Below are 27,100 nucleotides of genomic sequence, written 5' to 3' on the forward strand. Positions count from 1 at the left end.
ACGATTTATAATTTTCCAAAACTCATAAACAGTCATAGAAAAATGACAATGAAAAATTATATCATCATTTATCTCTGTCCTTTTAAAAAAAAAAAAAACATTTGCCAGATAATTTAAATTACTGAAAGTAAAGTTCTATTTATTAACATGTGCTAAGTATTCCAGAGATATCTGCATTTGAAATTCAAGTCTGGCTTTCAATAACAAATTTATTTCAGTTCTACAACAACTAGGGCCAAGAGCTTAATCATCATTTTTCATCAATATTTATTCATTTTGGAAAGAAAGTAGAGCAAAACCTTGGACTGCAAGTAACTTGTTCTGCGAGTGTTCCACAAGAGGAGTAAACATTTCTAGTAAAGGAGCAATGTCTTGCAATAGGAGTAGTACATGAATGTCACATGATCACAACTGAGCCAATGGTTCTTCTCACTCTCGCTCTCTCTCTCTCTCTCTCTCTCTCTCTCACTGCAGGATGGTGGGTGATCGTCTCCCATGCTCGGATGCTCGCTCTCAGGCCGCAGTGTTTGGCAGAAATCAGTGATTTTTCAGAATGTTGGAAGGTGCCCACAATTGGCACTAGTGTATTTTTTGTCACTTGAAAGCACTTATGGACAGTCCTTGGCTTTTGCAGACAAGAGTAAGCTTAGGAATGCGTTGCTTCCTTCTAGGTCAGGCTGCCTGCAGATAGAGACCCTTTCCTCTGCTGCCTTATTTCCAGTCACACTAAGTACAGTATATGACAAGAGTTTATTGTTACTGTAGTCAACACCCATGCCAGTGTATACAATGGCCCTCTCACTAATAGTGAAAGTCGTCCTACACAATAACCCTCCTCTCTCTTATCTCCTTCACACCAGCCACGAAGGTTTCCAAAGGTAAGTGCAGGTTAATTTGTTCACTTTTTTTTTTAATTTTTTTTCAATGTTTTTATTTATTTTTGAGACAGAGAGAGACAAAGCATGAGCAGGGGAGGGGCAGAGAGAGAATGAGACACAGAATCCGAAGCAGGCTCCAGGCTCTGAGCTGTCGGCACAGAGCCCGATGCGGGGCTCGAACTCACGGACTGTGAGATCATGACCTGAGCTGAAGTCAGACGCTTAACCAACTGAGTCACCCAGGCGCCCCCCTTTTTTTTTTAATGTTTTTCATTCATTTTTGAGAGAGAGAGAGACAAAGCATGAGTGGGGGAGGGGCAGAGAGAGAGGGAGACACAGAATCCAAAGCAGGTTCCAGGCTCTGAGCTGTCAGTACAGAGCCCCACATGGGGCTCGAACTCAAGAACCATGAGATCATGACCTGAGCCAAAGTAGGATGCTTAACTGACTGAGCCACCCAGGCACCCCTATTTTTCTTTATATTTTGTATTTTCTTTATTATTTTGTATATTACAGTTTTTTAACCATTTTTATATGAATATTTCTAGGATGTAGAACAAATCTGAGTTTCCATTATTTCGTTTCGGGAAATTCACTTTGATATACAAGTGTTTTGGATTACAAGCATGATTCCGCAACAGATTATGCTCACAAACCAAGGTATTATTGTATTATATGTATTATAATACAGTATTATATGTATTATAATATCGCTAAAGACAAACTCCAAGCATACAATCGTCAGCTCAGAACCATTTTCACACATTCTAAAAAATATTTTTAGGGGCACCTGGGTGGCTCAGTTGTTTAAGAAGCATCTGACTTGACGCTTACCTTAGGGCTTGTGAGTTCGAGCCCTGCAGTGGGCTCCTTGCTGACAGTGGGAGCCTGCTTGGGATCCTCACTCTCCCTCTCTTTTTGCCCCTCCCCTGCTCTTGCACTCTTTCTCTCCCTCAAAATAAACAAGTACACATTTAAAAATATATATTTTTAGATAACCCATATACAATAACATGGATGAACCTTGAAAACATCATATTAAGTGAAAGAAGCCAGACACAAAAGTATAAATATTGAATTATTCCATTTATATGAGATACTTAGAATAGGCCAATTTAGAGACATAAGTAGAATAGAGATTTGCAGGGCCTGAGAAGAGGGAAAAATGGGACGTTATTGTCTAACGGGTACAGAGTTTCTATTTGGGATGATGACAAAGTTCCGGAAATGGAAAATACTTATGGTTGCACAACATTGTGCATATGTATGTGTATATGTGCATAATGCCACTGAATTGTACACTTAAAAATTGTTAAAATGGTAAATTTTATGTTATATATATTTTGCCATAATAAAAACAAAGGAATTTTATCTTATACTAGAGAGTTGTGATTATTAGCTATTTCTTCTTTTTGTTTTTTTTTTATTTTTTTAAGTTTATTTATTTTGAGAGAGAGAGACAGACAGAGATAGAGAGAGACAGAGAGAGAGAGAATGAGTGGGGAAGGGGCAGAGAGCAAGGGAGAGAGAATTCTGTGCCTTCAGCACAGAGCCCAACACGGGGCCGAACCCACGAACCCTGAGAGCACGACCTGAGCCAAGATCAAGAGTCGGACACCTAACCAACTGAGCCACCCAGGCATCCCTTTCCTTTTGTTAAAAAAGAAAAAGAAAAACTAGAGGTGCCTGGGTGGCTCAGTAGGTTAAGCATCTGACTTTGGCTCAGGTCATGATCTCACAGTCTGTGAGTTCAAGCCCCACGTCGGGCTCGGTGCTGACAGCTCGGAGCCTGGAGCCTGCTTCGGATTCTGTGTCTCCCTCTCTCTCTGCCCCTTCCCCATTCATGCTCTGTCTCAAAAATAAATAAATAAAAACATTTTAAAAATTAAAAAAAAAAAAAAAAGAGAAAACATACTAGCTCCTACTCCCACATATAGGATCTAATGGTAACCGACATTCAAACTTCCACATCAAGGGCACACAGTGAGGAGAAAAGCTGTCCTGACATGTCCTGGTGGGCAAGGCCATGTCGTATCCAACACACCCTGAGGGCCTCATGCCTGAGGGAGAAGAAGGCAGGAGAAAGTGCTCTTGCACAGGCCACTGGGTCTCAGCATCCAGGCACCCTGGGTTGGGACTTGAGGGATAGATTGGGTCCTCCGTGGAGAATTCTGGAGGGACTCATAGCAATGGCAACGTCCACCCTACTCCCAAACTTATTCCCTGGCCCACTGAAGCCAGATGCCCAGGAGCTTGATGTCTGAGCAAACGAACGACAAATAACATAGCAGTCACTTTCTGGGTTTTCTTTTTGCTCAGTAGTTCCAGATGTGAAGCTGAACATCCAACAACCAGGACATGTCAGTGAACGCAGGCAATAAAAACTCACGCTAATGAGGCAATGGGGAAGTCTACCACAACAGAAAACTTCTGGGAAAGAACCACTCTACTCCAGCCAAACACCACAGAAAATCTGTGGCCCCATCCCCACCCATGCCAGTGACAGCCAAGCGAGGAGCTAGACCTCCATCCACCCTTGTGAGGCTCAAATGAGGCCCAACACCTCCATCAGGCCCATCAGGCCCCAAGAGTGAAAATAATGAAACCCACCCAAGTTGACAGTAGAGACCACCTGCGAAGTCTCTACCCCCACCCCAAACCAGCAGTAAAGAGCTGTCCCTCGTGTGCCCCACTGGGGTGGCATCAGGCCCCGGTGCCCGGTGGACAGTCAGTAGTTTCACCACCATGAAGCAGTAACAAAGCCACCCCCTCTACTTGGTGTCAGTGCAGGCCATGTGGGGGGCGATAATGAAGCATGTACACTCCTCCCAGTGAGGAACACGTCAGCAGAGGTGCAGTGGAAAACCACAACTCCCAACTCTGCCTAGAAGCAACAAGGAATCCCACTACCACAGGGATATCCATGGAGGCCAACTGGCGACCCTGAACTTCCATCCACTGGACAATGAAAAGGCACCTTCCTTCCCTAACAGAGCAGCAGTCAGCGAAAGCAGAGTAAGTAAGATCCAGAGTCCCATAATGTAATACCCAAGAAGGACCAGGTTTTAACCAGAAACTACTCCCCATAATAAGAACCAGGAAGATATCAAACTGAGTGAAAAAAACGTAGTAAATAAATGCTGTTATGGGCTAAATCGTGCCCCACTCCCACTCCCGATTGAATATTAAATTTCAATACCTCAGAATGTGACTCTATTTGATTATAAGGCCTTTATAAGGAGGCAATTAAGGCATATGAGGTCATTAGGGTGGGCCCTAATCCAATTTGACTGGCATGCTTATAAGAAGAGATTAGGACATGTGTGGATATACGTATATGCATGGAGGAAAGACCACTGGAAGACAGACAGAAGACAGCCATCTACATGCCAAGGAGAGGGAACCTTAAAAGAAAGCAACCCAGCCAACCCCTTGATCTTGGACTTCTGACCTTCAGAACTCTGCGAAGATAAAATTCTCCTGTTTAAGCCACCAGTCTGTGGTTCTTTGTTACGGCAGCCTTAGCAAACTAACACAGATGCCAACGGCAAGACAACAGTGATTTTAGAATGCTGTGATATATGTCTTAGGAGACATAAAAATGTTTCAGTACCTAATCACAAATAAGCTGGAAATAAAAAAATAAGGTTTCAACCAACAAATAGAAAATACAAAAAGACCCAAATAAAAACTTGAGAATATAAAAGTACATGTAACTAAAATTGAAAAAAAACAAAACAAAAAACAACTGGGGCGCCTGGGTGGCTCAGTCAGTTAAGCGTCCAACTTCGGCTCAGGTCATGCCCTTGTGGTTCGTGAGTTCGAGCCCCACCTTGGCCTCTGTGCCGACAGCTCGGAGCCAGGAGCCTGCTTCAGATTCTGTGTGTTCCTCTCTCTCTGACCCTTCCCTGCTTACACACTCTCTCACTCTCTTTCAAGAATAAATATTTAAAAATTAAAAAATATATAATAACTACTTTCCCTTTTGAAGAACAGCTCTTGGCCTGCTACTGAGCCTTAAAAGAGACCGAATGTGGGGCTCCTGGGTGGCTCAGTCGGTTGAGCGGCCGACTTTGGCTCAGGTCATGATCTCGCGGTCTGTGGGTTCAAGCCCCGCGTCGGGTTCTGTGCTGACAGCTCGGAGCCTGTTTCGGATTCTGTGTCTCCCTCTCTCTGACCCTCCCCCCGTTCATGCTCTGTCTCTCCCTGTCTCAAAAATAAATAAACGTTAAAAAAATTTTTTTTAAAAAAAGAGACCGAATGCTTATCCATGGGCCACCAAGTTACTATGTGATCTGAGCTGTCCATCATGAGCTGGGTGTTATCTGACCCACCAAGCCCTAAAGCTGGATGTGTACAGCAACACTCCACCCTCACATGGAGGTGACATATACACGATCAAGGCCAAGCAGGACCTTAAGCCAAAAATAAATGACACAAAGAAGTGACCTAAATGCCCATGGTTCCTCTTCTTGCTATGCCACCTTCTCTGTCCCAGCCTGTAGCTATGGCCTCATGGAGAGCTTCCTAAGATCAACTGGCAGAGAAAGAGGAAACTCGGGCCTAGTTTACACGTGGTTCTGCCCAGGATGCAGGCACCACCCAAAAGTGCAGAGTTGCCACACTCTAGCCCCCTTCTGGGACATCCCGGAAGACAGTGGTGAAGGAAAACCCTCCCAGTGGGAAGAACTGCAAGCAGCACACAGGTTGTTCACTTTGTTTGGAAGGACAGATAAGCCAGATATGCTAATATGCACCAATTCATGGGCTATGGCAAATCATCTGAGTGGATGGCCAGATGTTTGGAAGGAACGTGATTGGAAAATTGGGTGACAAAAGAAATTGGAAGAGATGAGTGAATATATCTTTCTACATGGCAAAACACATAAAAATATTTGTGTGCTATGTGGATGTCCAGCAAAGGATGACCTCAGCAGAGGAGGATTAAAGAATCAATTGGATAAAATGCCCCATTCTGTGGATACTAGCCAGCCTCTTTCCACAGCCCTTCCTTCCTGCCATTGCCCAATGGGCTCATGAACAAAGTGGCCACGGCAGCAGGGATGGAGCTTATGCATGGCCTCGGAAACATGGGTTTTCACTCACCAAGGCAGGGAGAGGCAGCTATGCCTCCAAGTGGATACCTGCTACGTGGACCAGACCACTCCACTCAGTATATCAGGGCACTACCTGCCACATCGGGTTGGAAACATGTGTTACTCCCCCCTACCCCTCCCACAGACACCTTGTTCCCCTCTTGTTCCCCTTTTATTCTTCACAAGGCATAGTATCCCCACATTTGTGTCCCTGATAAAGTAATTTACTCTGTGTCCATTTCTGGTCATAAAGGCATACAGGATTGTTTCACAGACTAGTGATATTGTATACTGTTCATACACATAGTAGGTGATAACAAATAATAGATCTGTGAAGTGATCTCAGTACCAGAATCAGGGAGCAGGAAGGAATCACAGGAAGCCACAACACCAGTATAATCCAGTAACTCAGAGACGACCTGAAGGCGTCTACTCAGGGAGCCATCAAATATAACACATCGGGTACTTCAGAGCACAGGGTTTGAAGAAGCTGAAGATGTAAGAGTGTATACGGTGCTCATTATATCTTACTTCATCCAAACAGCAATGGGGAGCCAACGAAGGACCCTTAGAAGAACTGCGTGATTGAAACTTTTTTTTTTTTAGTTTTTTTTTTAAGGTCTATTCATTTCTCAGAGACAGAGAGACAGAGCGCGAGCAGGGGAGGGGCAGAGAGAAAGAGGGAGACACGGAATCTGAAACAGGCTCCAGGCTCCGAGCTGTCAGCGCAGAGCCCAATGTGGGGCTCGAACTCACGAACCACAAGGTCATGACCTGAGCTGAAGTTGGACGCTTAACCGACTGAGCCACCCAGGTGCCCCGAAACTTTATTTTTTTAAAAGATAGCTGATTGATTGTGTTTCAGAGACACAGAAGAGGAAGACCTTGGACAGAGAAATGAGGTTTTCTCACAGTCAAGGGGTTGGGTAACAAGGATTAAATGTAAGTCGGCATGGTGGGCATGGATAGGGAGGGAAGATATGAGCAGCATTAAAGCAGAATCGACAGTACTTACAACTAATTAGATACGGTGGGAGAGGAACTGGGAGAAGGCCAGTATGATGCATGGATATTTAGTTCACATGACTTGATGAGTCTGTCACCATTTCCCAAAATAAGAAGCATGTTTGGAGGGAAAATAAGTAGCAAGTTTGAAGGGAGAAAGATAGTTTAGTTAAGTTTAAATCATGTTGAGTGTGAAACTTCTATGGGACATGTCAGTGGAAATATTGAGAAAGCAAGTGTGTGCGTGTAGATTTGAAAACATAAAACAATTGATGCTTGAAATAAATATTTGTGAGTCAGCAGCATCTGGATAACAACTGATAACCTTGGAAGCAGACGTGTTCAACCACAGTGTGAAAAAGAACAGAGCCTTGGACAGAACTCTAGGTGAAGGAGTCTGAGACAAAACAGACAGAACAGTGAAGGGAAGACCAGGAACATGAAAGCTGTCATTAATACCAAAGAACTTTTCAAGAGGATGAGGGGTCGACAAAAGGAAACCGCTAGACATAATTAAACACACTATACAATGGAATATTTTCAATATTTTCAATCGTGTTTAACAACATGAGTGGCGTTTGCCAGAGAATTTCTAATAGCGTAGTAGGAACAGAGGCTGGTTTGGAGTGAGTAGAAGCAAATAAGGGGTAAGTAAGGGGAAACAGAGAGCTTGGCATACAAACCTCCCCTTCCCCATTATTTAGCCTTCACAAACTCACCAGCCTTATCTCTCATCCTGCTCTATTTGGGCCCTACAACCTAATCATTAAAGGACAGTTGCCATTTCCCAAACATTCCAGACCATGTCTTGCCTTTTCTCACACATCTTCCTTTCAAGATTAAGCTAAAGCATCGCTCCTTCCATCAAGTCTAACCTGTTTCCAGCCCTATGGCTCCGAAGTGGAAATGACCTCTTCTCCCTTTGTGAACACGGTGCCCATTGTGCAAGTCTATCCTGGTGACTACATCAAGATATGCGTGATTGTTACTGCAACTTGAGCCTCACTCTTGGAAGCCCGATGTGAATGTGATAGATTACAGAAATGGCCACAGGTTTCTCTCCCTGCCTGGAGCCACACCCTTTTGCCAGGTGATTCTGCTGATTTGCCCATCGAAAGGTAGAATCCATTTTTCCAATGCTTGAATTCGGTTTTGGCCATGTGGTTTGACTTGGGAAATGGGACACTAGCAAACATGACACAAGAAAGGCATGACAAGTTCATCTCTGCTGGGACTAGGGATAAGATCATCATAAACAAGCACAGTCTAGCTGGATAGAGGAAGAGAGACCACGTGGAGGAGAAAGGCATCCCAGCTGACACTGGGCAATTGCCAGATATGTGAGTAAAGCCATCCTACAGCTTCCAGCCTCAGCTGAGCCAGCCTAGATCAGAAGATCTGCTCAACCAACCCATAAGTCAATCACGAGAAATAGTAATTCTTTACTATTTTAAGTCACTGAGTTCTTGAGTACTTTGGTACATAGCAAAAGCTGACTGATACAATGAACAAGAAACTTATGGAAATTTCATTCATTTTGTTAGATTGCCATTAATGCTCAGGGTGTATTAACAGAGTGGCCGGAAATGATGAGAGTTGTGTCCCTCAAGTTCACACTATTAAAGGTGGTAATCACTTGCCCAAGAACTCATTGCTTGTAAATTGCCCAATATTTCCACAAGAATATCTTTTTTTTCTACCGGATGTAAAGGGAATGTGGTACACTCCAAGTAAATTCAGAGACTAGAGAGAGACGGAAAAGGCCAATGCTGGATATACAACTTCAAATGACATATTCAGCCAAAGATCTAAGAAGTTGAGTCTGTGCAGAGGGGGTAGCATTCAGTCATAGAAGTTCATGAGGACAGTGATGCCAAGGACCGGCCTAGAAGGAGAAAGAAGCTATAATTCAGAGAAGAAACTCTGGGAACCAAACCCAGAAACAAAATTATGGATTTGAATGTGGAATAAATTTCCTCTGTAAATACTACCAAATAATGCTCAATATATCTCACATATGAGCAGATAGGCAACAGCTCCTACTCTGTGGATAAGTTTTTAAAATGATTCAATGCTCATCAGTAATGAGATTATTATCACTTTGTAGATGCCAGGATGTTTCTGAAAAAATAAAATTTTATTTTGGAGTTTATCATTAGATGCATTCTAACTTGGTTAAGAATAATGAATACCAGGGTTGCTGTTCATAAGCGTTGCTGGTCTGCTACACCAAATAAAAGGAACATTTTGCTCTCAGTTTTTCAATGTAATTCAGCTAACCTTCAATGAACCAGTTTCCAAAGATATCCTCAAACAATCATGCTTTTTCTTGTGAATCTGAAAGCAAAATTCACCCTGAGATATTCAATTTGTTTTTGCCCAGGGGAATCAATGATACGTTTTGGACGAAAACACATTAGAATTTCAGAAGAGTTCAGAGATGCTTTTGTTTTAGGGAAAAATATGTGCTCTCCTTTGTGTTTGGCAGGGCAAAACTGCAACTCTGTGGTATATCTGGTCTAATAAAAATTAGTCTCCTAAATATACATGCACTATAACTACTTTATGTAATACAAACACTTGGAATCCTTGGGAAAAGGCACAAAGGAAATAACTGACGGATATACGTTATTGAAAAAGCTAACACGTTTAATGGTGTTATCTCCCTTTTCAAGAAATAATGAACTCAGCATAATTAAAAGTATTAATCAGTCAAATATCAGGCATTTATTGATCACCTTATATTCTCTTATTTAGTCAACAAATATTTCGTAAGCACTCACTCTGTTCTAGAGGCTGGGATATTTGGTATATAAGAGGATTTTGGCCACTTGCCTTCACAGAATCCAGTGAGAAGTCAGAAGATAAGTATAAAAATGAGGGAAAAACATTAACAGTTATGGTATACCTGATAAATGAAATAAACAGGGCACTCTGATAGAGAAAAAAGGAGGAGAGGGTCAATTGACCTAGAGTGAGTCCTAGGGAGATGACATTAAAGCTGAGACAAGACAGGGGCCCCTGGGTGGCTCAGTCGGTTGAGCGTCCGACTTCAGCTCAGGTCACAATCTCGCGGTTCGTGAGTTTGGGCCCCACGTCGGGCTCTGTGCTGACAGCTCAGAGCCTGGAGCCTGCTTCCGATTCTGTGTCTCCCTCTCTCTCTGCCCCTCCCCTGCTCATGCTCTGTCTCTCTCTGTCTCAAAAATAAATAAAACATTAAAACAAACTTAAAAAAAAAAGACCAAGCAGCTCAAGAAGAGGGGTGCTGGGGGCACCTGAGGGGCTCAGTCGGTTAAGCATCTGACTCTTGATTTCGGCTCAAGACCGTGATCTCACAGTTCATGAGTTCAAGCCCTACATCGGGCTCTGTGCTGGCAGCGCAGAGCCTGCTTGAGATTCTCTCTTTTTCTCCCTCTCTCTCTGCCCCTCCCTGGCTCATGCTGTCTCTGTCTCTCTGAGAATAAATAAATACAAACGTAAAGAATAAGGGTGCTATTTACCCTTATTCTGAAAAGAGAGAAACAGACGTGTGCTAGCATAGAATTGTTTCCTAAGCTTTGTTATCAACTGAAGAGAAATACAGGCGAGACCCTGAGTCTCAACTGTGTGGCCGTGGAGACCTCAACACACAGACACACAGGGAGAGAAGGGGAAATAAACACCAAGTATAATTAAACGTCAAATTACACAGTATATCCTCTGAATGATCGAGCTGAAGACTCAGGGAATGGGGGCGCCTGGGTGGCTCAGTCAGTTAAGCATCCGACTTTGGCTCAGGTCGTGATCTCTCGGTCTGTGAGTTCGAGCCCCACATCCGGCTCTGTGCTGACTGCTCAGAGCCTGGAGCCTGTTTCAGATTCTGTGTCTCTCTCTCTCTCTCTCTGACCCTCCCCCATTCATGCTCTGTCTCTCTCTGTCTCAAAAGTAAATAAACGTTCAAAAATATATATATTAAAAAAAAAAGACTCAGGGAATGGAGTCGAAAATAAAACCTAGGTGTGTGGAGGAGTGGGAATGTGTAAGGAAAGGATAAGTAGGAAAGGGGCCAGGGAAGGCTCCCAGGGCAGTGGCAAGAGAACGGGAGTATTCGTGGCACGGACCGAGACAAGAATGCGGATCCCCTGTGAGAACGGCAGACGTTGCCTCTCATCTGCCATAAAGTCACCAAACAAATCTACAACCACATTCCCTCTCCAGCTCCGCAGCCCCACTGCAGACCTACGTCCGGGCTGTCCTCGTGCACGGCACTTCAGGCGACCTTGGCGTACCTTCCCACCGCTGAGGCTCTGCCTCAAGTGAACCTGCCCGTGCTCCCAGACTGGCCTCTCTCAAACCGCAGAACCCGTCACACCCATCGCCTAGAACTCTCCCCACGTCTCCTCATCGACAATACCACACAGTCTAGATTCCCGTCAAAGGTCTTTCCGGTCTGACCCCTTGGCTCCCAGTTAGCTCATTCCGTCCTTCCTCCTGTGCCCACTGCGCCAACCAACACGTGCCGTCTTAAAGCCAACATGGTCCTTGTGAATGCTGTTTGCATATTATTTTCCTCAACATTGTGATTAAGTGTTCTGGCAAAAGTGGGCAAGACAACAAAACTACAGTCTTAGAGCTGATGCCATAATGGCAATATCGACAGTTCTCAGCTTCGGTCGATGATTCAGTAATTCCTAAGCACCCCCTTATTTGAAGTCTAACCTGCCCATCACACTGGGAAGCAGAATTGGTCTTCCTCTGCTCTGGCACCATCTCACATGTGCCCATATTACAAAACCTATTGTCCCATAAGTACGTGTGTCTTTATCCCCCAAACACATATATAGGTATTACTCATGCCTTTTCATCTTTATACACTAGCACCCGGGTTCCTTCCCCACTGCCTACCCCAACATCTCCACAGACCACCGAATTAACGAACGCCGCCATTTTTCACAGGGTTTGTCAATCCTCTCTCCAAAGAGCTCAGGTATGCTCCCAGCATCTTCGATGGATCAGCTCACAGAATGACAGCAGACGGCCAGCGTAACCTTACAGTATTATTGACACCAAGTGGCAAAGTTGGGCCATCTCCAATTGCCTCAGACCCGACATTTTCTTCTAAACCTTACAATTCCATTTTCTTCTTATCCAGACAGGTGTGGTCTGCATCAAATTGATCTTGGAGCCCTATACAATCCCTACGAACTTCTCCGATTTGACAGGTAATCCTTACTTGGCAATGTTAGTGAAAACATGGAAAGATTTACTTCATTAGCCACATGAATCTGTTCACAACCTACTGCATAAGGAAACTTTTATAAATTATCTCCTTTCCCAAACACACACCTTGCAGAAGATTTTTATCTTTCATTTAATGACTTGTATCTGGGTGCAACTGGGTGGCTCAGTCAAGTAAGCATCTGACTCTTGGTTTCAGGCTCGGGTCATGATCTCACGGTTCGTGAGTTCCAGCCCCGCGTCGGGCTCTATGCTGACAGCTAGGAGCCTGGAGCCTCTCCCTCTGCCCCCTCCCCTGTTTTCTCTCTCTCTTTCTCTGTCAAAAAACAACAAACATTAAAAAAAAAAAACCTATTTCAATGAGTAGTATCTGAACTGGCCAGATAATTGATTGGACGTTTTGTGACATGCTTCCCTCGCACAGAGCAGATAATTGCACTTGGACATGTCATCGATCCAAGCCACAGCAATGTTGAAGGTTCATTTTATCCAAAATTAACTTCTTCCTAATAACTGTCGTTTCACTAGATTCTTTACTAAGTATTGCACTAGTGATGAAGTTTCTTCTAAGGCATTATTTACAGTATTATGAAGTTTTTATGGTTTTTATTAATTTGCTGTAGGGTGATACTGTTTTACATACCAGGGAGTAAAGAATTACAGAACCACAGGCCTGGAATGAAACACGAGGGGGTAAAGCTCCTTCACTTACAAGGACTGGCCACTCACGCCACCAGTCTAGAAGCTTGAAGGGTCCTTAGTAAGGTTTCCCACATGGAGATCAAAACGGACACGCTAGGCATGTCAGCAATTAGGACAGCAAATAGAATGGACTGATTCTAAGAAGGAGCCAGCAATTTAGGACTGAATGATTGAAAAAAAAAAAAAAAAGCTGGGGCACCCGGGTGGCTCGGTCAGTTAGGCATCCAACTCTTGACTTCAGCTCTGGCCACGATCTCACGGTTCATGTGTTCGAGCCCTGCGTCACACTCTGCGCTGACAGTGTGGGGCCAGCTTGGGATCCTCTTCTCTCTCTCCCTCGCTTTCTGCTCCTCCCCCACTGGTGCTCGCTCGCTCGCTCTCTCTCTCAAAATAAATAAATAAACTTAAAAAAGAAGGAAAAAAAGCTGGCCGAAGCCTTGCCTGTTAGGCTGGGGTATCTCAGCTGAACACAAAAGGCTGCAAGACTCCAGAGCTGATGTGTAGATATGAAATCTCGGGCTTCAGGAAGTTTCTGTGATCACTGCTGACATGAAAAGGAAGCTAAGGAGGTAGGATAGCGTATTCCCTTCTAGAAAGCAACCAACTTTTTATACAAAGTGCTTATAAGTGAATCCACAAATGGACATACTTGTGTAAAAATGTTAGCTACGTCTTTAAGATTCTTCAAAAAGAAAGTGTCGGCACTCACTCCTCGTTTAAACAAATGTCCTTCTAGTTCCTTCCTTCAGTTTTCCAGGTAAGCATGCCAGTCAGGATCTCCCAACTTTCAACTTACCAGCATGGTTTCTGAGTCAACATAGGAACTCGTTTGAAACAGTTTTATTCTCCTTTCCTTCTGATAAACAAAAGAGCACCGCAATTGTCAACGGTTGTATCTGTGAGCTAATTTTTCCAAAAATTGGTTCTCATCCAGGTTCATTAAAGTTCCTAACTGTCATGTGTTCACTGGCTTCAGAAGGTCTTGGATGGCTGAGTTGTTGATATAAAAAGCTTCTCTAGGATCTATGCAATTTTCATAAGTATTGATTAACTAGATTTGAATGTGAAAGTTGGACAAACTGTTTTGTTTTTATTTTTCGGCAACTTATAATTTTTGTGGCAGGGATGGGCGGGAATAAAAATGTGCACAAATACTCAACTGTGTTCAGATGAATAATCTGCTGAAAGCAACAACTGACTTCACTTAGAAATGTTCAAATGTGTTTTGTGTAAAGGTTGGCAGTGGTTTTCAAGAAGATGAAGAATTACTTCGCTTAAAGCAAACAAAAAGGCCACAAATAATCTATCAACACCGTAAGTTATTGTTGATGTTTCTTGCAACTTACAGATAAAGTAAATTTTCAAGTCCTTCAAAAGCATTTCTGGAAATCTTTCTGATTTGGTTGTTGTTCAGGAGACTGAAAAAACAAAAACAAACAAAGATCCCAAAATGAGAAACAGACTCTGCAAATATTATAATAGTTCTACTAGAAATAGTGCTTTACATAGTAGAAAAACATTTACTGACATGTTCATTAACTTTACAAATTTATAATTTTCTACTCAACAAAGCCTATGTTCAAATAGTAGTTTGTCATAAAAGCCTTCAAAAGTAATTTCTATTTATTAAATTACCCTAAAGTACCCCTAAAGGAGGACTATAAACCCTGGGATAAAAGGAAAATTATCAACAAAGACACAAAGACAGAGGAATATGTTTCTAAATAAACAGATGGAGAGTTATATACACTCAGGCTTAAGCACTTTACTTGGAAAAATAAATATCACAGCTCTTGGCCCACAGTGGACTCTCATTGTGTATTTGTTGAACTGTCAAACTGAGAGTCAATTACACCATAGGAAGTGAGGTTCTTATTATAGGACTATCAAATGGTCCAAAAATGACTTCTAAAAAATCCAGGGAGAAAAATAACAGGTGGCAAAAGTAAATTGGATTTGAACAGGAAAATCAGTTACAGAAAATCACCTCTCAGCCACTTTGAACACTTTGGAAAAGCAGTCGAGCAAATAAAAATTACAGATTGTTTTTCCTGCTAAATACACTTTAAATTTCTTTCGGATTTAAATTATTATGACATGTCTAAATGTACAGGGAATGTCTACTAATTGGATTGGCACACATTTTTCTGAATATCGTATAGCATTTAAATACTCCAAAGCTTCTAGTATCTACTGTCAGAGTAAAATGTCAAAAGATTCACTTTGAGTGTATTATAAAAATATTTGTTTCGTGCATTTTTTTTTTGTATGACTTATTAGGAAAACAGTGTTTTGGCCAATGGAGCAGGTGATGGTTTTAGTCATCATACACACGGAGACATCCCAGAGACCCCAAACGCGACTGTTTCTAACCTACTCACCCCATGATGCACAACTAAAGGTTCAGCCACACAGTTCCCCAAACAGCATTTGAAGCCACGATCTAATGCCCCACCTATGGTACCAAAGACACTCCTCGCCGCTTCTGCCTAGCGTTCTGGCCACCAGGGAGGCAGAACAATCAGTCTACAGCATGCACTAGAGTTGATGTCATACAGAGATAATGTCCATTTTTATGGATAATTCTGAGCTTCAGTCAATGATCTAATCAACTTTATAGTTTACCATGTGTTCAAGAAATGTTTAAGCTGGCTGAAAGCAACATAGATAGTTGATATCTAGTTAATAGCAGTCACAAACATTGTCCTGAGAAAATTTGTCATTTACTGTCTCTGCATATTCTTAATCTAATGTATAAAATCCATTACTATACTTCCTTTAGAATCCCCAAACTGCCATTGTACATCTATTTTTACTTGAAGAATGACTATTCTGGGGGCGCCTGGGTGGCGCAGTCGGTTAAGCGTCCGACTTCAGCCAGGTCACGATCTCGCGGTCCGTGGGTTCGAGCCCCGCGTCAGGCTCTGGGCTGATGGCTCGGAGCCTGGAGCCTGTTTCTGATTCTGTGTCTCCCTCTCTCTCTGCCCCTCCCCCGTTCATGCTCTGTCTCTCTCTGTCCCAAAAATAAATAAAAAATGTTGAAAAAAAAAAATTAAAAAAAAAAAATAAAAAAAAAAAAGAATGACTATTCTGTCCCCACATTCTATTAAATACATGCACCAACACATGTAGAAAAAAGTATACGTATGTATGCACACATGCATAGATATATTTACATACATGTGTTTATATGCATATGTGTGCACGTAGATGCATATTTGAATATGTGTACGTGCACATGCATACGTGGGTGTATATGTAGTCTGTGCATCTTCTATGTGATAGGTTTGTCTGTGTGCTACATGGTATGTGTGTGTAGAGAGTCTCAATCTCATCTGAAACACAGAATATAGGAAACTGACTAGTTTCTTAATTCTCCCCAGTGCCTAGTGCCTAGGAAAGAGTTGATCCACTTAATACAAAGGATGCCTTTAGTCATTAGTGCCTTTCAATACCACAACTGAAAAAGGAAAAAATACTACTTATCCTCATTCATCTTTCTTCAGTACATAAAAAGTGCTCAAAGCCTATATTTCTGCATATTCTTATGTAGTTAATCTAAATTTTGTTAAAAATAAAAAACATTCAATTTCTACAATTGCACTGAAGTTGTTTTTATTTCTTTAATGTTGCAATTCAATACGAGTGTTAATAATCTAAAGTATGAGATCAAGCAATTTAACTCATAGGTTTTCTTAGAAATGTTTTTATTGCTGACAGGAAACAAATCCATTAAAGTGGTTCACAGTTGAATGTGTTTTCCAATCATAAGTACATATAACTTGTTAAGGTTTATTCAAAGCAGTATGCTTTTCATCAAAATACCTTTGTTGTAATTTTAACGGATGGAACGTTTTCCTAACAATGTTCTGGTTAAATGATTATAGTCATTGTCATATATATTATTTTTTTTAATTTTTCATAAAGGAGCTGTACTCAAAATTTATGAGTAATTCTATGGACATTCAGGACATGAAACAATATCCAACATCCTTTCACAAAAAAATCAATGCATGCTTTAGAAAATGCGTGGTTATATTCTATATCCTAATATTGCCTATTTTTCCAGGGAGGGGGAAAAAGAGAAGCAAACAAAGCCCCCAAGAAAAATGTTACACTTTTATGAGGAAATAAAATAATTCCTGAAAACAGGACGTCTGCAATCCTGATGATCAGGACCTTCTGGGGAGAAAAACCAGCCACCGACTGACGGGCCGGTTTTATTAACCTTATCTTTCATTGTTGAAATGGTCTCCCACACACATACTCGGACATTTTGATGTGGAAATGGGATTCGGAGCTGATGGCCAAGAAAGAATTCTTGAGCCGTGTTTGGTACAAAAAGGTGGTCTTCTTCAAGCATAGGGGTAGGACCCTTGGGCAGAAAGAGCTGCACTGGGGTTGTGGCGGGTGAATGATGATATACCTTCAAGCTGGGAGGAGGTTAGGGATACCTCCCAGAGAAAGGTCACTCTGCCTGTTTCAAGGACTTGTCAATGGGCTGTAAGTAGTAAGGAAATTTAATTTTTTCTTTTGCCTTTGTTTCCCACATCACACTTGATAAACAAACGCACACTGTGTGGGCGGAAATGTTTTGTTAAAAAGCAATTCGTAGCTATTGGAAAGATAAAAGATTTTGCATAGTTATGTATCCATCAATGTGGGGAGAAGCAAAATTGAGCTTTCTCGTGTGTCAAATGAAATTTCCATTCAAGGTAATGCCAAGAATTACTCTCAGAGTGAATCATTATACCTACATTTAAGCACAAATAAAATAGGGGTTTTTTGGTAAGTGGCAATAACGTTAATCTGTTTCAGCTTTATAATTATGTTTACTTTTCATTTGGACACTCTCCAGAAATATGGTTCTGCTACCCTTAACACGGCAGGATTACCCTTAACACTGCATTTCTGTGCTCCCTGAAGTAAATAGTCTGACACTTTCTTTTTTTTTTTTTTTTTTTTTAATTTTTTTTTTTTCTTCAACGTTTTTTATTTATTTTTGGGACAGAGAGAGACAGAGCACGAACGGGGGAGGGGCAGAGAGAGAGGGAGACACAGGATCGGAAACAGGCTCCAGGCTCCGAGCCATCAGCCCAGAGCCTGACGCGGGGCTCGAACTCACAGACCACGAGATCGTGACCTGGCTGAAGTCGGACGCTTAACCGACTGCGCCACCCAGGCGCCCCTAGTCTGACACTTTCAATGACTGTAACCCATGATTCCGTAGTTTACCAAGTAAGAGATTCTTGACCCAAATTAGTAATGACTATCTTTTGAAAATTTGCCACCACTAATACCACTAAAAATACTTGCATTATTATAAGCTCCATATAAATCATTTGCAGTTCAGATAGTTAAAAAAAAAAAAAAGGCTAGGGGTAGGGGAGGGAAGGAAGAAAAAACTAGGCAGATTTAAAGAACACACTTCTACCATTGGATGTATCAACTCCTCAAGCATATTTCTCAAAGGAAAAGGTAGATTTACATGTGAAATCTCTCTGTGAGTGACATAGTCTTTCACAGATCCAAGGGATAAACTGTCCTCTCTATCTTTTGAAATTTTAAGCCTTCAAATCTAAATGTTCTGAAGTAAAAGAAAGATATAGATATTTTGAAAGTGCATACTGATGGTCATTTGATTCCTTTTCTGTAACGTAAATACATAGATCCTTTCTGTATTTCCACTTGGTTCTTTGTTGTTATTAATTTGCTAAGAACTCTTTGCATGTAAAAAATTTAAATTTTTGCTTATAACATGTCAGGAACAGTTTTTCAAAGATTATAGTTTGTACTTTCAGCTCTCTATTATTTACATCATACAGATTTATATGATTTATATTTATATTATAAATATATATTTATATTATTTATATCATAAGATTTAAAATGTTTCAAATTTTTATGTAATGAAATTTGTTAGTCATTTCTTTCATAGCTTTGGGATTTTGTGTCATGCTTAGGCTTCTCTGAATCTAAAATTGCATTAAAAGCTTATTTTTCCTTAAGCTATTATGGTTTTAATGCTTAAATATCTGATTTATCTGTAATTAATTTTTTATTTTTTTCCAAATTACTTATGTATCGTCATTATTATTGACCTACATAGTCATATTTCCTCTGTGATTTGCAATGTTAATATAATCATATACATATCTTTGACATGAGCTGGGTCTATTTCTAGACACATTACGATAGGAATATTTCAAATGTTGTTTTCTGTTTTGTTTACTATATAGGGTAGTTTCTACCCCTCTTCTTTTTAAAATAGTAATTTTAATGGTTATTTGTAGAGGCACCCCCCCACCCATCACCCACCCCAGCATACTTTATGAACATTCTTCAAATTAAAAAAAAAAAAAATCCCCTGGATACTTTAATCAGCATTTAAATGTTACCATATTGATTTTACCTCTCTAAGAATGTGATTTGTCTTTCCACTTATCTAAACTATCTAAAAGAGGTATTCTCCTGTCAGTTGATTGTGGGTGTTTCCATTATACAATCATATCTTATGTTGACCATGATACTCTTGTCATCCTTCCATAATGATAACTCATGTCTCTCCTCTCTCTGACCTAATGTCATGGAATACCACCTCTTAGTGATATAAATAATGGTACCAAAGAACATTTTAGTCTTTCACCATAAAGAATTATGCCAGTTATAGACTAGAAATCTTAGAAGGGAGAAGAAAATTAAAAAAGAATTCACCAGTCAAGTGTAAACAAGGAAACAGGACACTGACAAAATACTGCCATTGTGCTCATATATTGTCTCACCACAAATAATTATTACAAGCAGTAACTAAAAATGTGACATTTTTAGACCTAGACCAAAACTAAAGAAAGGGTGCATTTTTAGTAATATAGCAGGCAGAGCAGAACGACTTTAAGAAACGTCTTACAAAATTACAGTAAAATGAGTGTATTATCCAATCTGTAAAATCCATTATTAATATTAAAAAAAAATTGTCTATGCACTTAGATTTCTAAAAAGTTTTAGGCCTTAACGTTAGTGTAAGACATTAATTTTAAGCTTTTTTGAACATTCTAAATCTAAATGATTGGAATGCGCATATGCATTTAGTGCATATATACATACAGACAGACAATAGCTATTGTGTCCTCTTCCAACATACAGAGCTAATGTCTATTCTTCTGAGCTCACACAGCACTAGGAACATGTGATCTTCATGTCACCTATATTAGAACTATAATGTTACATAAATAACCTGTGCTAATTATAGAAAAAATAGACAACACAGACACATACAAAGAAAGTTAAAAACAAACAAACAAAAAGACACTACTCAGAAATAATTGCTAACTATGGTAAATCTCTCCCCAACTTTAGATAGAAGAATTCAGTGTTTGTAAATTCCCCAAGGTCAGATACCTAGTTCTTTTGTATGTTCTTTTTTTTTTTTTTAATGTTTATTTATTTTTGAGACAGAGAGAAAGAGAGCAGGAGCAGGGGAGGGGCAGAGAGAGAAGGGGACAGAGGATCCTAAGCAGGCTCTACGCTGACAACCCTATGTGGGGCTCAAACTCATGAGCCATGAGATCATTACCTGAGAAAAAGTTGGACACTTAACAGACTGAGCCACCCAGCCACCCCTGTTTTTTCTATATTCTTGCATTATACCATATTAAATACAAACATTGCTTCTGGGATATGATTATGAAAGATATGATGACATATACTACATCAAAGACATTTCTCTCTTATGTGCATATGGTTAACAATATTAAATCTATTTTGGAGGAGGCAGGCTATGAAATTTGAAATTACCCAGCCGACAGGATAGATTTGCTGAAATGTAAAATAGGTCAGATTAGATACTCTTTTCCAATTTTCCTGGCCTCTCACCCAGGTTTGGCCATTTTATTCCAGTATTAAAAAGTGAATCCGAAGGCCAGGTGTACAGAATAATATAAATTTACTAAGTACCTTTTAAAATCCAACATCAGAGATAAGGCTCTTAAGTTATGAGTTTAATAATAAATAAAATTAATTTCTTAATGTTGAATAAAAGAAAAAGTAAGGTTAGATGCTCTTCTAAAAAAAAAAAAAAAAAGATGCCAAATGTTATATGACTGTGAATTGTGGTGTGATTGACTTCAGCAAACAAGGAAAACCACCTCTTGTTAAATTACTCACACGTGTGACGAGAACCTGACATGATCCTGCAGTACAGATCATTCTAGAATGTTACACCTAAAGGGATGTTAAAAGTTGTCTCATTTTGGGGCACCTGGGTGGCTCAGTCGGTTAAGCGTTGGACTTCAACTCATGTCCTGATCTCACGGTCCGTGAGTTCGAGCCCCGGGTCGGGCTCTGGGCTGATGGCTCAGAGCCTGGAGCCTGCTTCGGATTCTGTGTCTCCCTCTCTCTCTGCCCCTCCCCCACTCACATTCTCCCTCTCTCTCTGCCCCTCCCCCACTCGCATTCTGTCTCTGTCTCAAAAATAAACGTTAAAAAAAAGTCTCATTTTTAATGTCTCTTTGTCTTAACTCTCACAACAGTGCAACTGATGAAATGTGAGTCTGTTTCTCATCACAGCATATTTTTAATGAAGTGAACACGTGCCTATCAGAGATTGACAGCTAGCAACGCGATCACTCATATTCCAGCGGGGCTGCGAAACAGACGAAGCTTCACCCTCATGGTTCTTGGGTAGCTCAATGACAAAGACAAAACACGATAGATCTTCAGGGGTGAGCACCTGCCACATTAGAAACAATACTCTCTAACTATAGGGTATTTAAACCAAACTTTCAAAGGCAGAGTTTTCAGGGACATGAAATTAGCCTTAAACATCTACAGCAGGTTGGGGCACCTGGGTGGCTCAGTTGGTGAAGCGTCGTACTTCAACTCAGGTCCCGATCTCTCGGTCCGTGAGTTTGAGCCCCACATCGGGCGCTGCTCTGACAAGCTCAGAGCCTGGAGCCTGCTTCGGATTCTGTGTCTCCCTCTCTCTCTGCCCCTAACCCACTCGAATTCTGTCTCTGTCTCTCTCAAAAATAAATAAACTAAAAAAAAAAAAAAAAAAAAAAAAAAAACCAAACATCTACAGCAGGATGCCCAATAGAAACACGATGTGAGCAACAAAGGCAAGTGACATATAGAATTTCTAATTTTCTAGTAGCTACATTTTTAAAAAAGTAAAAAGAGGGGTGTCTGGGTGGCTCAGTTGGTTGAGCCTCCAACTTCGGCTCAGGTCATGATCTCACAGCTCATGAGTCAGAGCCCCGCATCAGGCTCTGTGCGGACAGCTCAGAGCCAGGAGCCTGCTTCGGATTCTGTGTCTCCCTCTCTCTCTGCCCCTAACCCACTTGCATTCTGTCTCTGTCTCTCTCTTTTAGACTCTTTTAGTCTCTTTTAGACTCTTATTTTCAGATGTTTTGCCACCCAAACATGTTTCATACTTAAAGTACATCTCATTTGGGATGAGCCACGTATCAAGCCACATAGTTGGCTCCCTCCATAGGCTACTGCATTGAAAGGCACGGTTACTTTTCTCACATTTCCCACAACCTCCCAAAAACCTCTTTTCTTTTAATGTTTATTTATTTTTGAAAGAGAGAGGCACAGAGCGTGAGTGGGGAAGGGGCAGAGAGAGGGAGACACAGAATCCGAAGCAGGCTCCAGGCTCTGAGCTGTCAGCAAAGAGCCTGACACGGGGCTCAGACCCATGAACCATGAGATCATGACCTGAGCCAAAGTCAGACACTTACCCGACTGAGCCACCCAGGTCCCCCCCAAAACCTTTATTAACTAAAAAGTGCCTTGTATCCCAGAAAGAATTTGCCTCTCCGCCTCACACAATTTTCTAAAGCTTATGTGCTTGGGATAGTTTCCTTCTGATAAGCTAACATGCTTAGATATATTGTGGAATACAGTTTGACCCATATATTTAGGCACTTTAGAGACAAATATTTTATTAAATGTCAAGCTCCAACATCCCACAGGCCATTCGGTATAGTGGTAGACCTGAGAAGTGAAAGCAGCCGGAAGAACTTTCCTATGCCCTCAGATGACAGTCCAAGGCATTCCAGCCACGGAACACTGCAGGCCATCTTCGAGAGTTAATTTGCACTAATAGTCATAATTAATATCATCTCATTTTCTTTGTCAACCTCAGGAAGCTGCAATCCCTAATGGTCATAACAAAGGTGATATGAAGTCGACTTATTTTTGGCTGTTGGGCTGCCCGTTATCACCATGACTCTCAACCAATTCTCTACCCTTACAACAAGTAATCAATGGTGGCTTGTTGAAATTATTGGGAAGCCACTATACTATCAGGAGAAATGTCTCCCCTACCCACCAATACTGCTCAGCACAATAAGAAAGCAGATGGATGCTGTGACCACTTTCATTGACCTCTGGGCTTCCTTTTTAATCATTATGCCACAAAGAATTAATAAGGTGAAGAAAAAGAGAAAATAAATTTAATTTAGTGAGGCAAAAGGAAAGATTTCTTTCATTTCCTGCTTTGAACCTTATTTTCAGTGAGTCTTGAAGGTAGAAATACTCAAATTGATGAGATCCTCTCTCAAATCACTTAACCCAGACCCCCAGCCCTCTGCCAATTCTACGAAGATTAACCTGAAAACTCTCAAGATTCCATTGTGTTAGCTATGACTTCTTATAAAGTCATTTCTAAAGCTTTTATGACTCTCTAAGGATAAATGACAGCTTTACAAGAGAGACTCTAGGGCACTGCAAGAAGCACTATTTAATAAAAATATTATGTGTTCTAATCTTCAATAAATCTTTTGAGTGCTGAGTATTTTGGAGTTTGAATTTGTCCATCTGTAAAATTTTTTTAAATAAATCATCATAATAACACTGAGCGGGATACCCCACAATTGACTTGGGATTGAAATAAGATAATAATATATATGGAAATAGAAAATGAGAGGGACGTCGGGTTGGTTATTTATAGAGTGTGAGGATGACAGTAGGGACAGGGTGGTAAAGAATGACCTGGAAATAAAGGCTTCTCTTTGGAAAGACACCTCCGGAAATCCAATGGAATATAGTGTTCCCAAGACCGGGGTCTTCAACATTAGCTGTGTTGATAATTGAAGCTGGATAACTCTGTGTAGGGAGATGTGATGTCCTGTGGATTACAGGATGGTTAGTAGCACCCCTGGGCTCTATCCTCTAGATGCTGGAGCATCCCCTCTGCCAGTTGCAACAAATATCCCCTGTGGAAAGAAACCATGCTCAGCTAAGACTCACTGTCTGAGTCTGAGGCCTCAAGAAGGATCCCAGCAACGGTCTCCAGTTTCCCAGCCTCAATTTTCATGTACAAGGGAATGATATACAGTAGTCACAAAACCTATTTTGGTGTTGTGGCAGCCTACCATCTCACTTCCTACAGGTTAAATGTTACGGCTGATCAAAGTATGAGAAGAAGGAGAGGAGAAAAGTAGGCAGAATCTAGAGGTGGGAAGCAGGAAGCTAAGGTGAATTGAGGTAACGGACAAACATAGTGATAGTGGTGAAGAGAAGTGGTAGGAGACAGGAAACAAAGGTGAGACAAATCACAAACAGACTAATTAAGGTATAAGGATGAATCCAAGAGCAAGAATAGCATAGGCAAAAATGAGAGAAACCAGCAATCTTTAAAGGGAAACGAAGAACAAGAGTGTTTGTGTGCTGTTTCCAGGAGAACTTCTGGGGAGCTAGCTGTTCACTACTTTAAACATTCTTTATTTCAGCTTGTTCCTCGGGGGGTTGAGGGAAGCTCCCAAAATCTTAAATGTATGGAGAAGCTTCTGACATCACCAGGTAACAACCATCATACCTGGACAACTGCCCAGGAGCTGCCTCCCTTAAAACCATAGGAATTCTCTGCCTTCCTGTCCTGTGTGTGTGATGTTCTCAAAGCCCCATTTTTCATGAATCTGTTACTCTGTGCCTGGTTAGACTAAAAAACAAGGTCACATGTTATTGACTTCCTTCAATAACTGCTCAATTTTTTCAACACTGAGTTCTAGCCTTGAGGAATGGGTCTAATACTTTAAATTTAATCAAAGAAAAAACAAAAAGAGCCCATGGTTTTGGGCAAAGGTTTATCTCCTTGAGATAGCCTTCCTAAACACAAATTATGCCTTTTGGTTCCTATAAGAAGAGATATCCCACCTTAACCACCCTGCTCTGCTCTCCTCAATTGCTGGTCACCAATTAAGACCATGACTCTTGTGCAGTTTGGGATTAATGGCACTTGGATCCCACCTTGGATTTAAGTTTCCAACCCATCATTAGCATGGCACACAACTCTGGACCTAGCTGGGATACATTCTCAATAAATTAGTGTAAAATTGCTTTTGATAATAGTATAAAAAGTATACATAAATAAAACGTTGAAATATGGTGGTAAGCCTCATCTTGTCCCACAAACACAACCAGATAGCTATCAAATCATCCTAAGTACCCTGGAAACTGACCTAAAGACTGACAGACCAAACTCCACAACCAAAGGGAAAGAAGAAGAAGAAGAAGAAGAAGAAGAAGAAGAAGAAGAAGAAGAAGAAGAAGGCAGAAAGTGTAGACACGGCTTAGGAGAGAAAAGAGTTATGTGTGTTGTAGAGGGAGGGGAGTCATGGTCATGGAGAAGGATGAGAGAGAAAGGAACACACAGTGAAACACACAAGAAGAATATTTCTACAAAGCCATGGGCTTGAAAAATGAGAAAGGCCAAATTTCATTAATTCTTCTACTAGCAGAGCTTAAAGCCAGGGGTTGTAAACATCAGCAAGGTTGGCTGAGATAGAACATGAAGGGTGCTGTACCGTTTCTGGAGAGAATACAGGCAAACAACCCAGGGGCAGAGAGCATGGAAATAGCAATCTGAAAAATGCCTGGGGCACACAGTGGAGAGATTATTCACTCTTCTTGGAGCATGTTCCTGAGAGGCAGCATTCGTGGAGACACCTTTCCCATAAAAAGCTGACTGGTGCCATTTACGTCCTCTGCTCTTCAGCGTAAAAACAGATCCGCCTGTGAGAAGCACAGAGCTCACACCGGCTACCTAACGTGCTCGCACTGAACCTCATCCCTGGTGCCCTGGAGTCACTGTCTATCTCAGTCAAGTTTGCCTGAGTCCCAGTGCAGCAGGCCTCTACCCACACCACGTCTCCTGACCAGAGAGCTCTAGAGGGCCCAGTTCTCATGGAAGTGGTGTCAGGTCTCATTTCACAAGCACACCAGAGCATACCTACTTAAAACCTGCCACGTTCAGCCTAGGGACTAAACAATGCCCACAGCAGAAAAAGGGAGCCTCTGCAGATAACTGGCCTGAAGGACAAAGTAGCCAGAACACAACAGCAGAGCACATGCACCACACACTGGAGACACTCCCTGAAGTGTCAGGCTCTGGTCACTATATGATCTCGTCTTCATTAGACAATTACTTTCAGGAGCAGGAGACATAACGGGCTTTTCTAACACAAAGAAGAAGGCAGAGACTTAGACACCATGTCAAGAGGGAGGAATTTATACCAAATGAAAGAACAAGATACGACCCAAGCCCGAGATCTTTGTGAAATAGTTGTAAGTAACGTGCCTGATGGGAAATTTAAAGCAACAATCATAAGGATACTCACTGAGCTTGAGAAAAGAAGACATCAATGAGATCCTTACCACAAAGTTAAAGAATCACAACTGAATCAATAAGAAATGAAGAATGCAATAAATGAGATTGGAAACAGCCTTGATGCAAGCAACAGCAGGCTGGAAGAAGCAGAAGAATGAATTAAGACCTTAAAGACAAAATATAGAAATAATGAAGCTGAACAAAAGAGAAAAAGAACAATTATGCAACACAAGAATAGACTTAGGGAACTCAGTGACTCCATCAAACATAATATAATTCATATTATAGAACTCCAAGAAGAAGAGAGAGAAAAGGGGGCAGAAAATTTATTTCAAGAAATAATAGCAGAAAACGTTCTTAATCTGGGGAAGGACACAGACATCCAGATCTAGGAGACACACAACTACTCTCACCAAAATCAACAAAAGCAGGCCAACACCAAGACCTATCGTAATTACTTTTGCAAAATACAGTGATAAAGAAAAAATCCTAAAAGCAGCAAGACAAAAGAAGTCTTTAACTTACAAGGGAAAACCCATAAGGGGAGCTGGAGATTTCACAAAAGAAACTTGACAAGCCAGAGGGAGTGG

At 41.2% G+C, this 27,100-nt stretch overlaps 1 protein-coding gene across 4 annotated transcripts in view; it reads right to left on the reverse strand.

Moving 5' to 3' along the window:
• The window catches only part of PXDNL (peroxidasin like), a 419,548-nt gene that overhangs the window by 195,074 nt on the left and 197,374 nt on the right, over positions 1–27,100 (reverse strand). For 3 of the 4 annotated variants that reach the window (XM_060610501.3, XM_060610500.3, XM_060610509.3), the window contains exon 3: positions 14,245–14,316. The exons of the other annotated variant lie outside the window; for it this stretch is intronic. In XM_060610501.3, the coding sequence (XP_060466484.3) occupies positions 14,245–14,316 (72 nt within the window). The remainder of the gene's footprint in view (positions 1–14,244; positions 14,317–27,100) is intronic. 4 annotated transcript variants of the gene reach the window in all.

This window comes from Panthera onca, chromosome F2 (assembly GCF_046562875.1).
Source record: "Panthera onca isolate mPanOnc1 chromosome F2, mPanOnc1 haplotype 2, whole genome shotgun sequence".
In the NCBI taxonomy this organism is placed as follows: Eukaryota; Metazoa; Chordata; class Mammalia; order Carnivora; family Felidae; genus Panthera; species Panthera onca.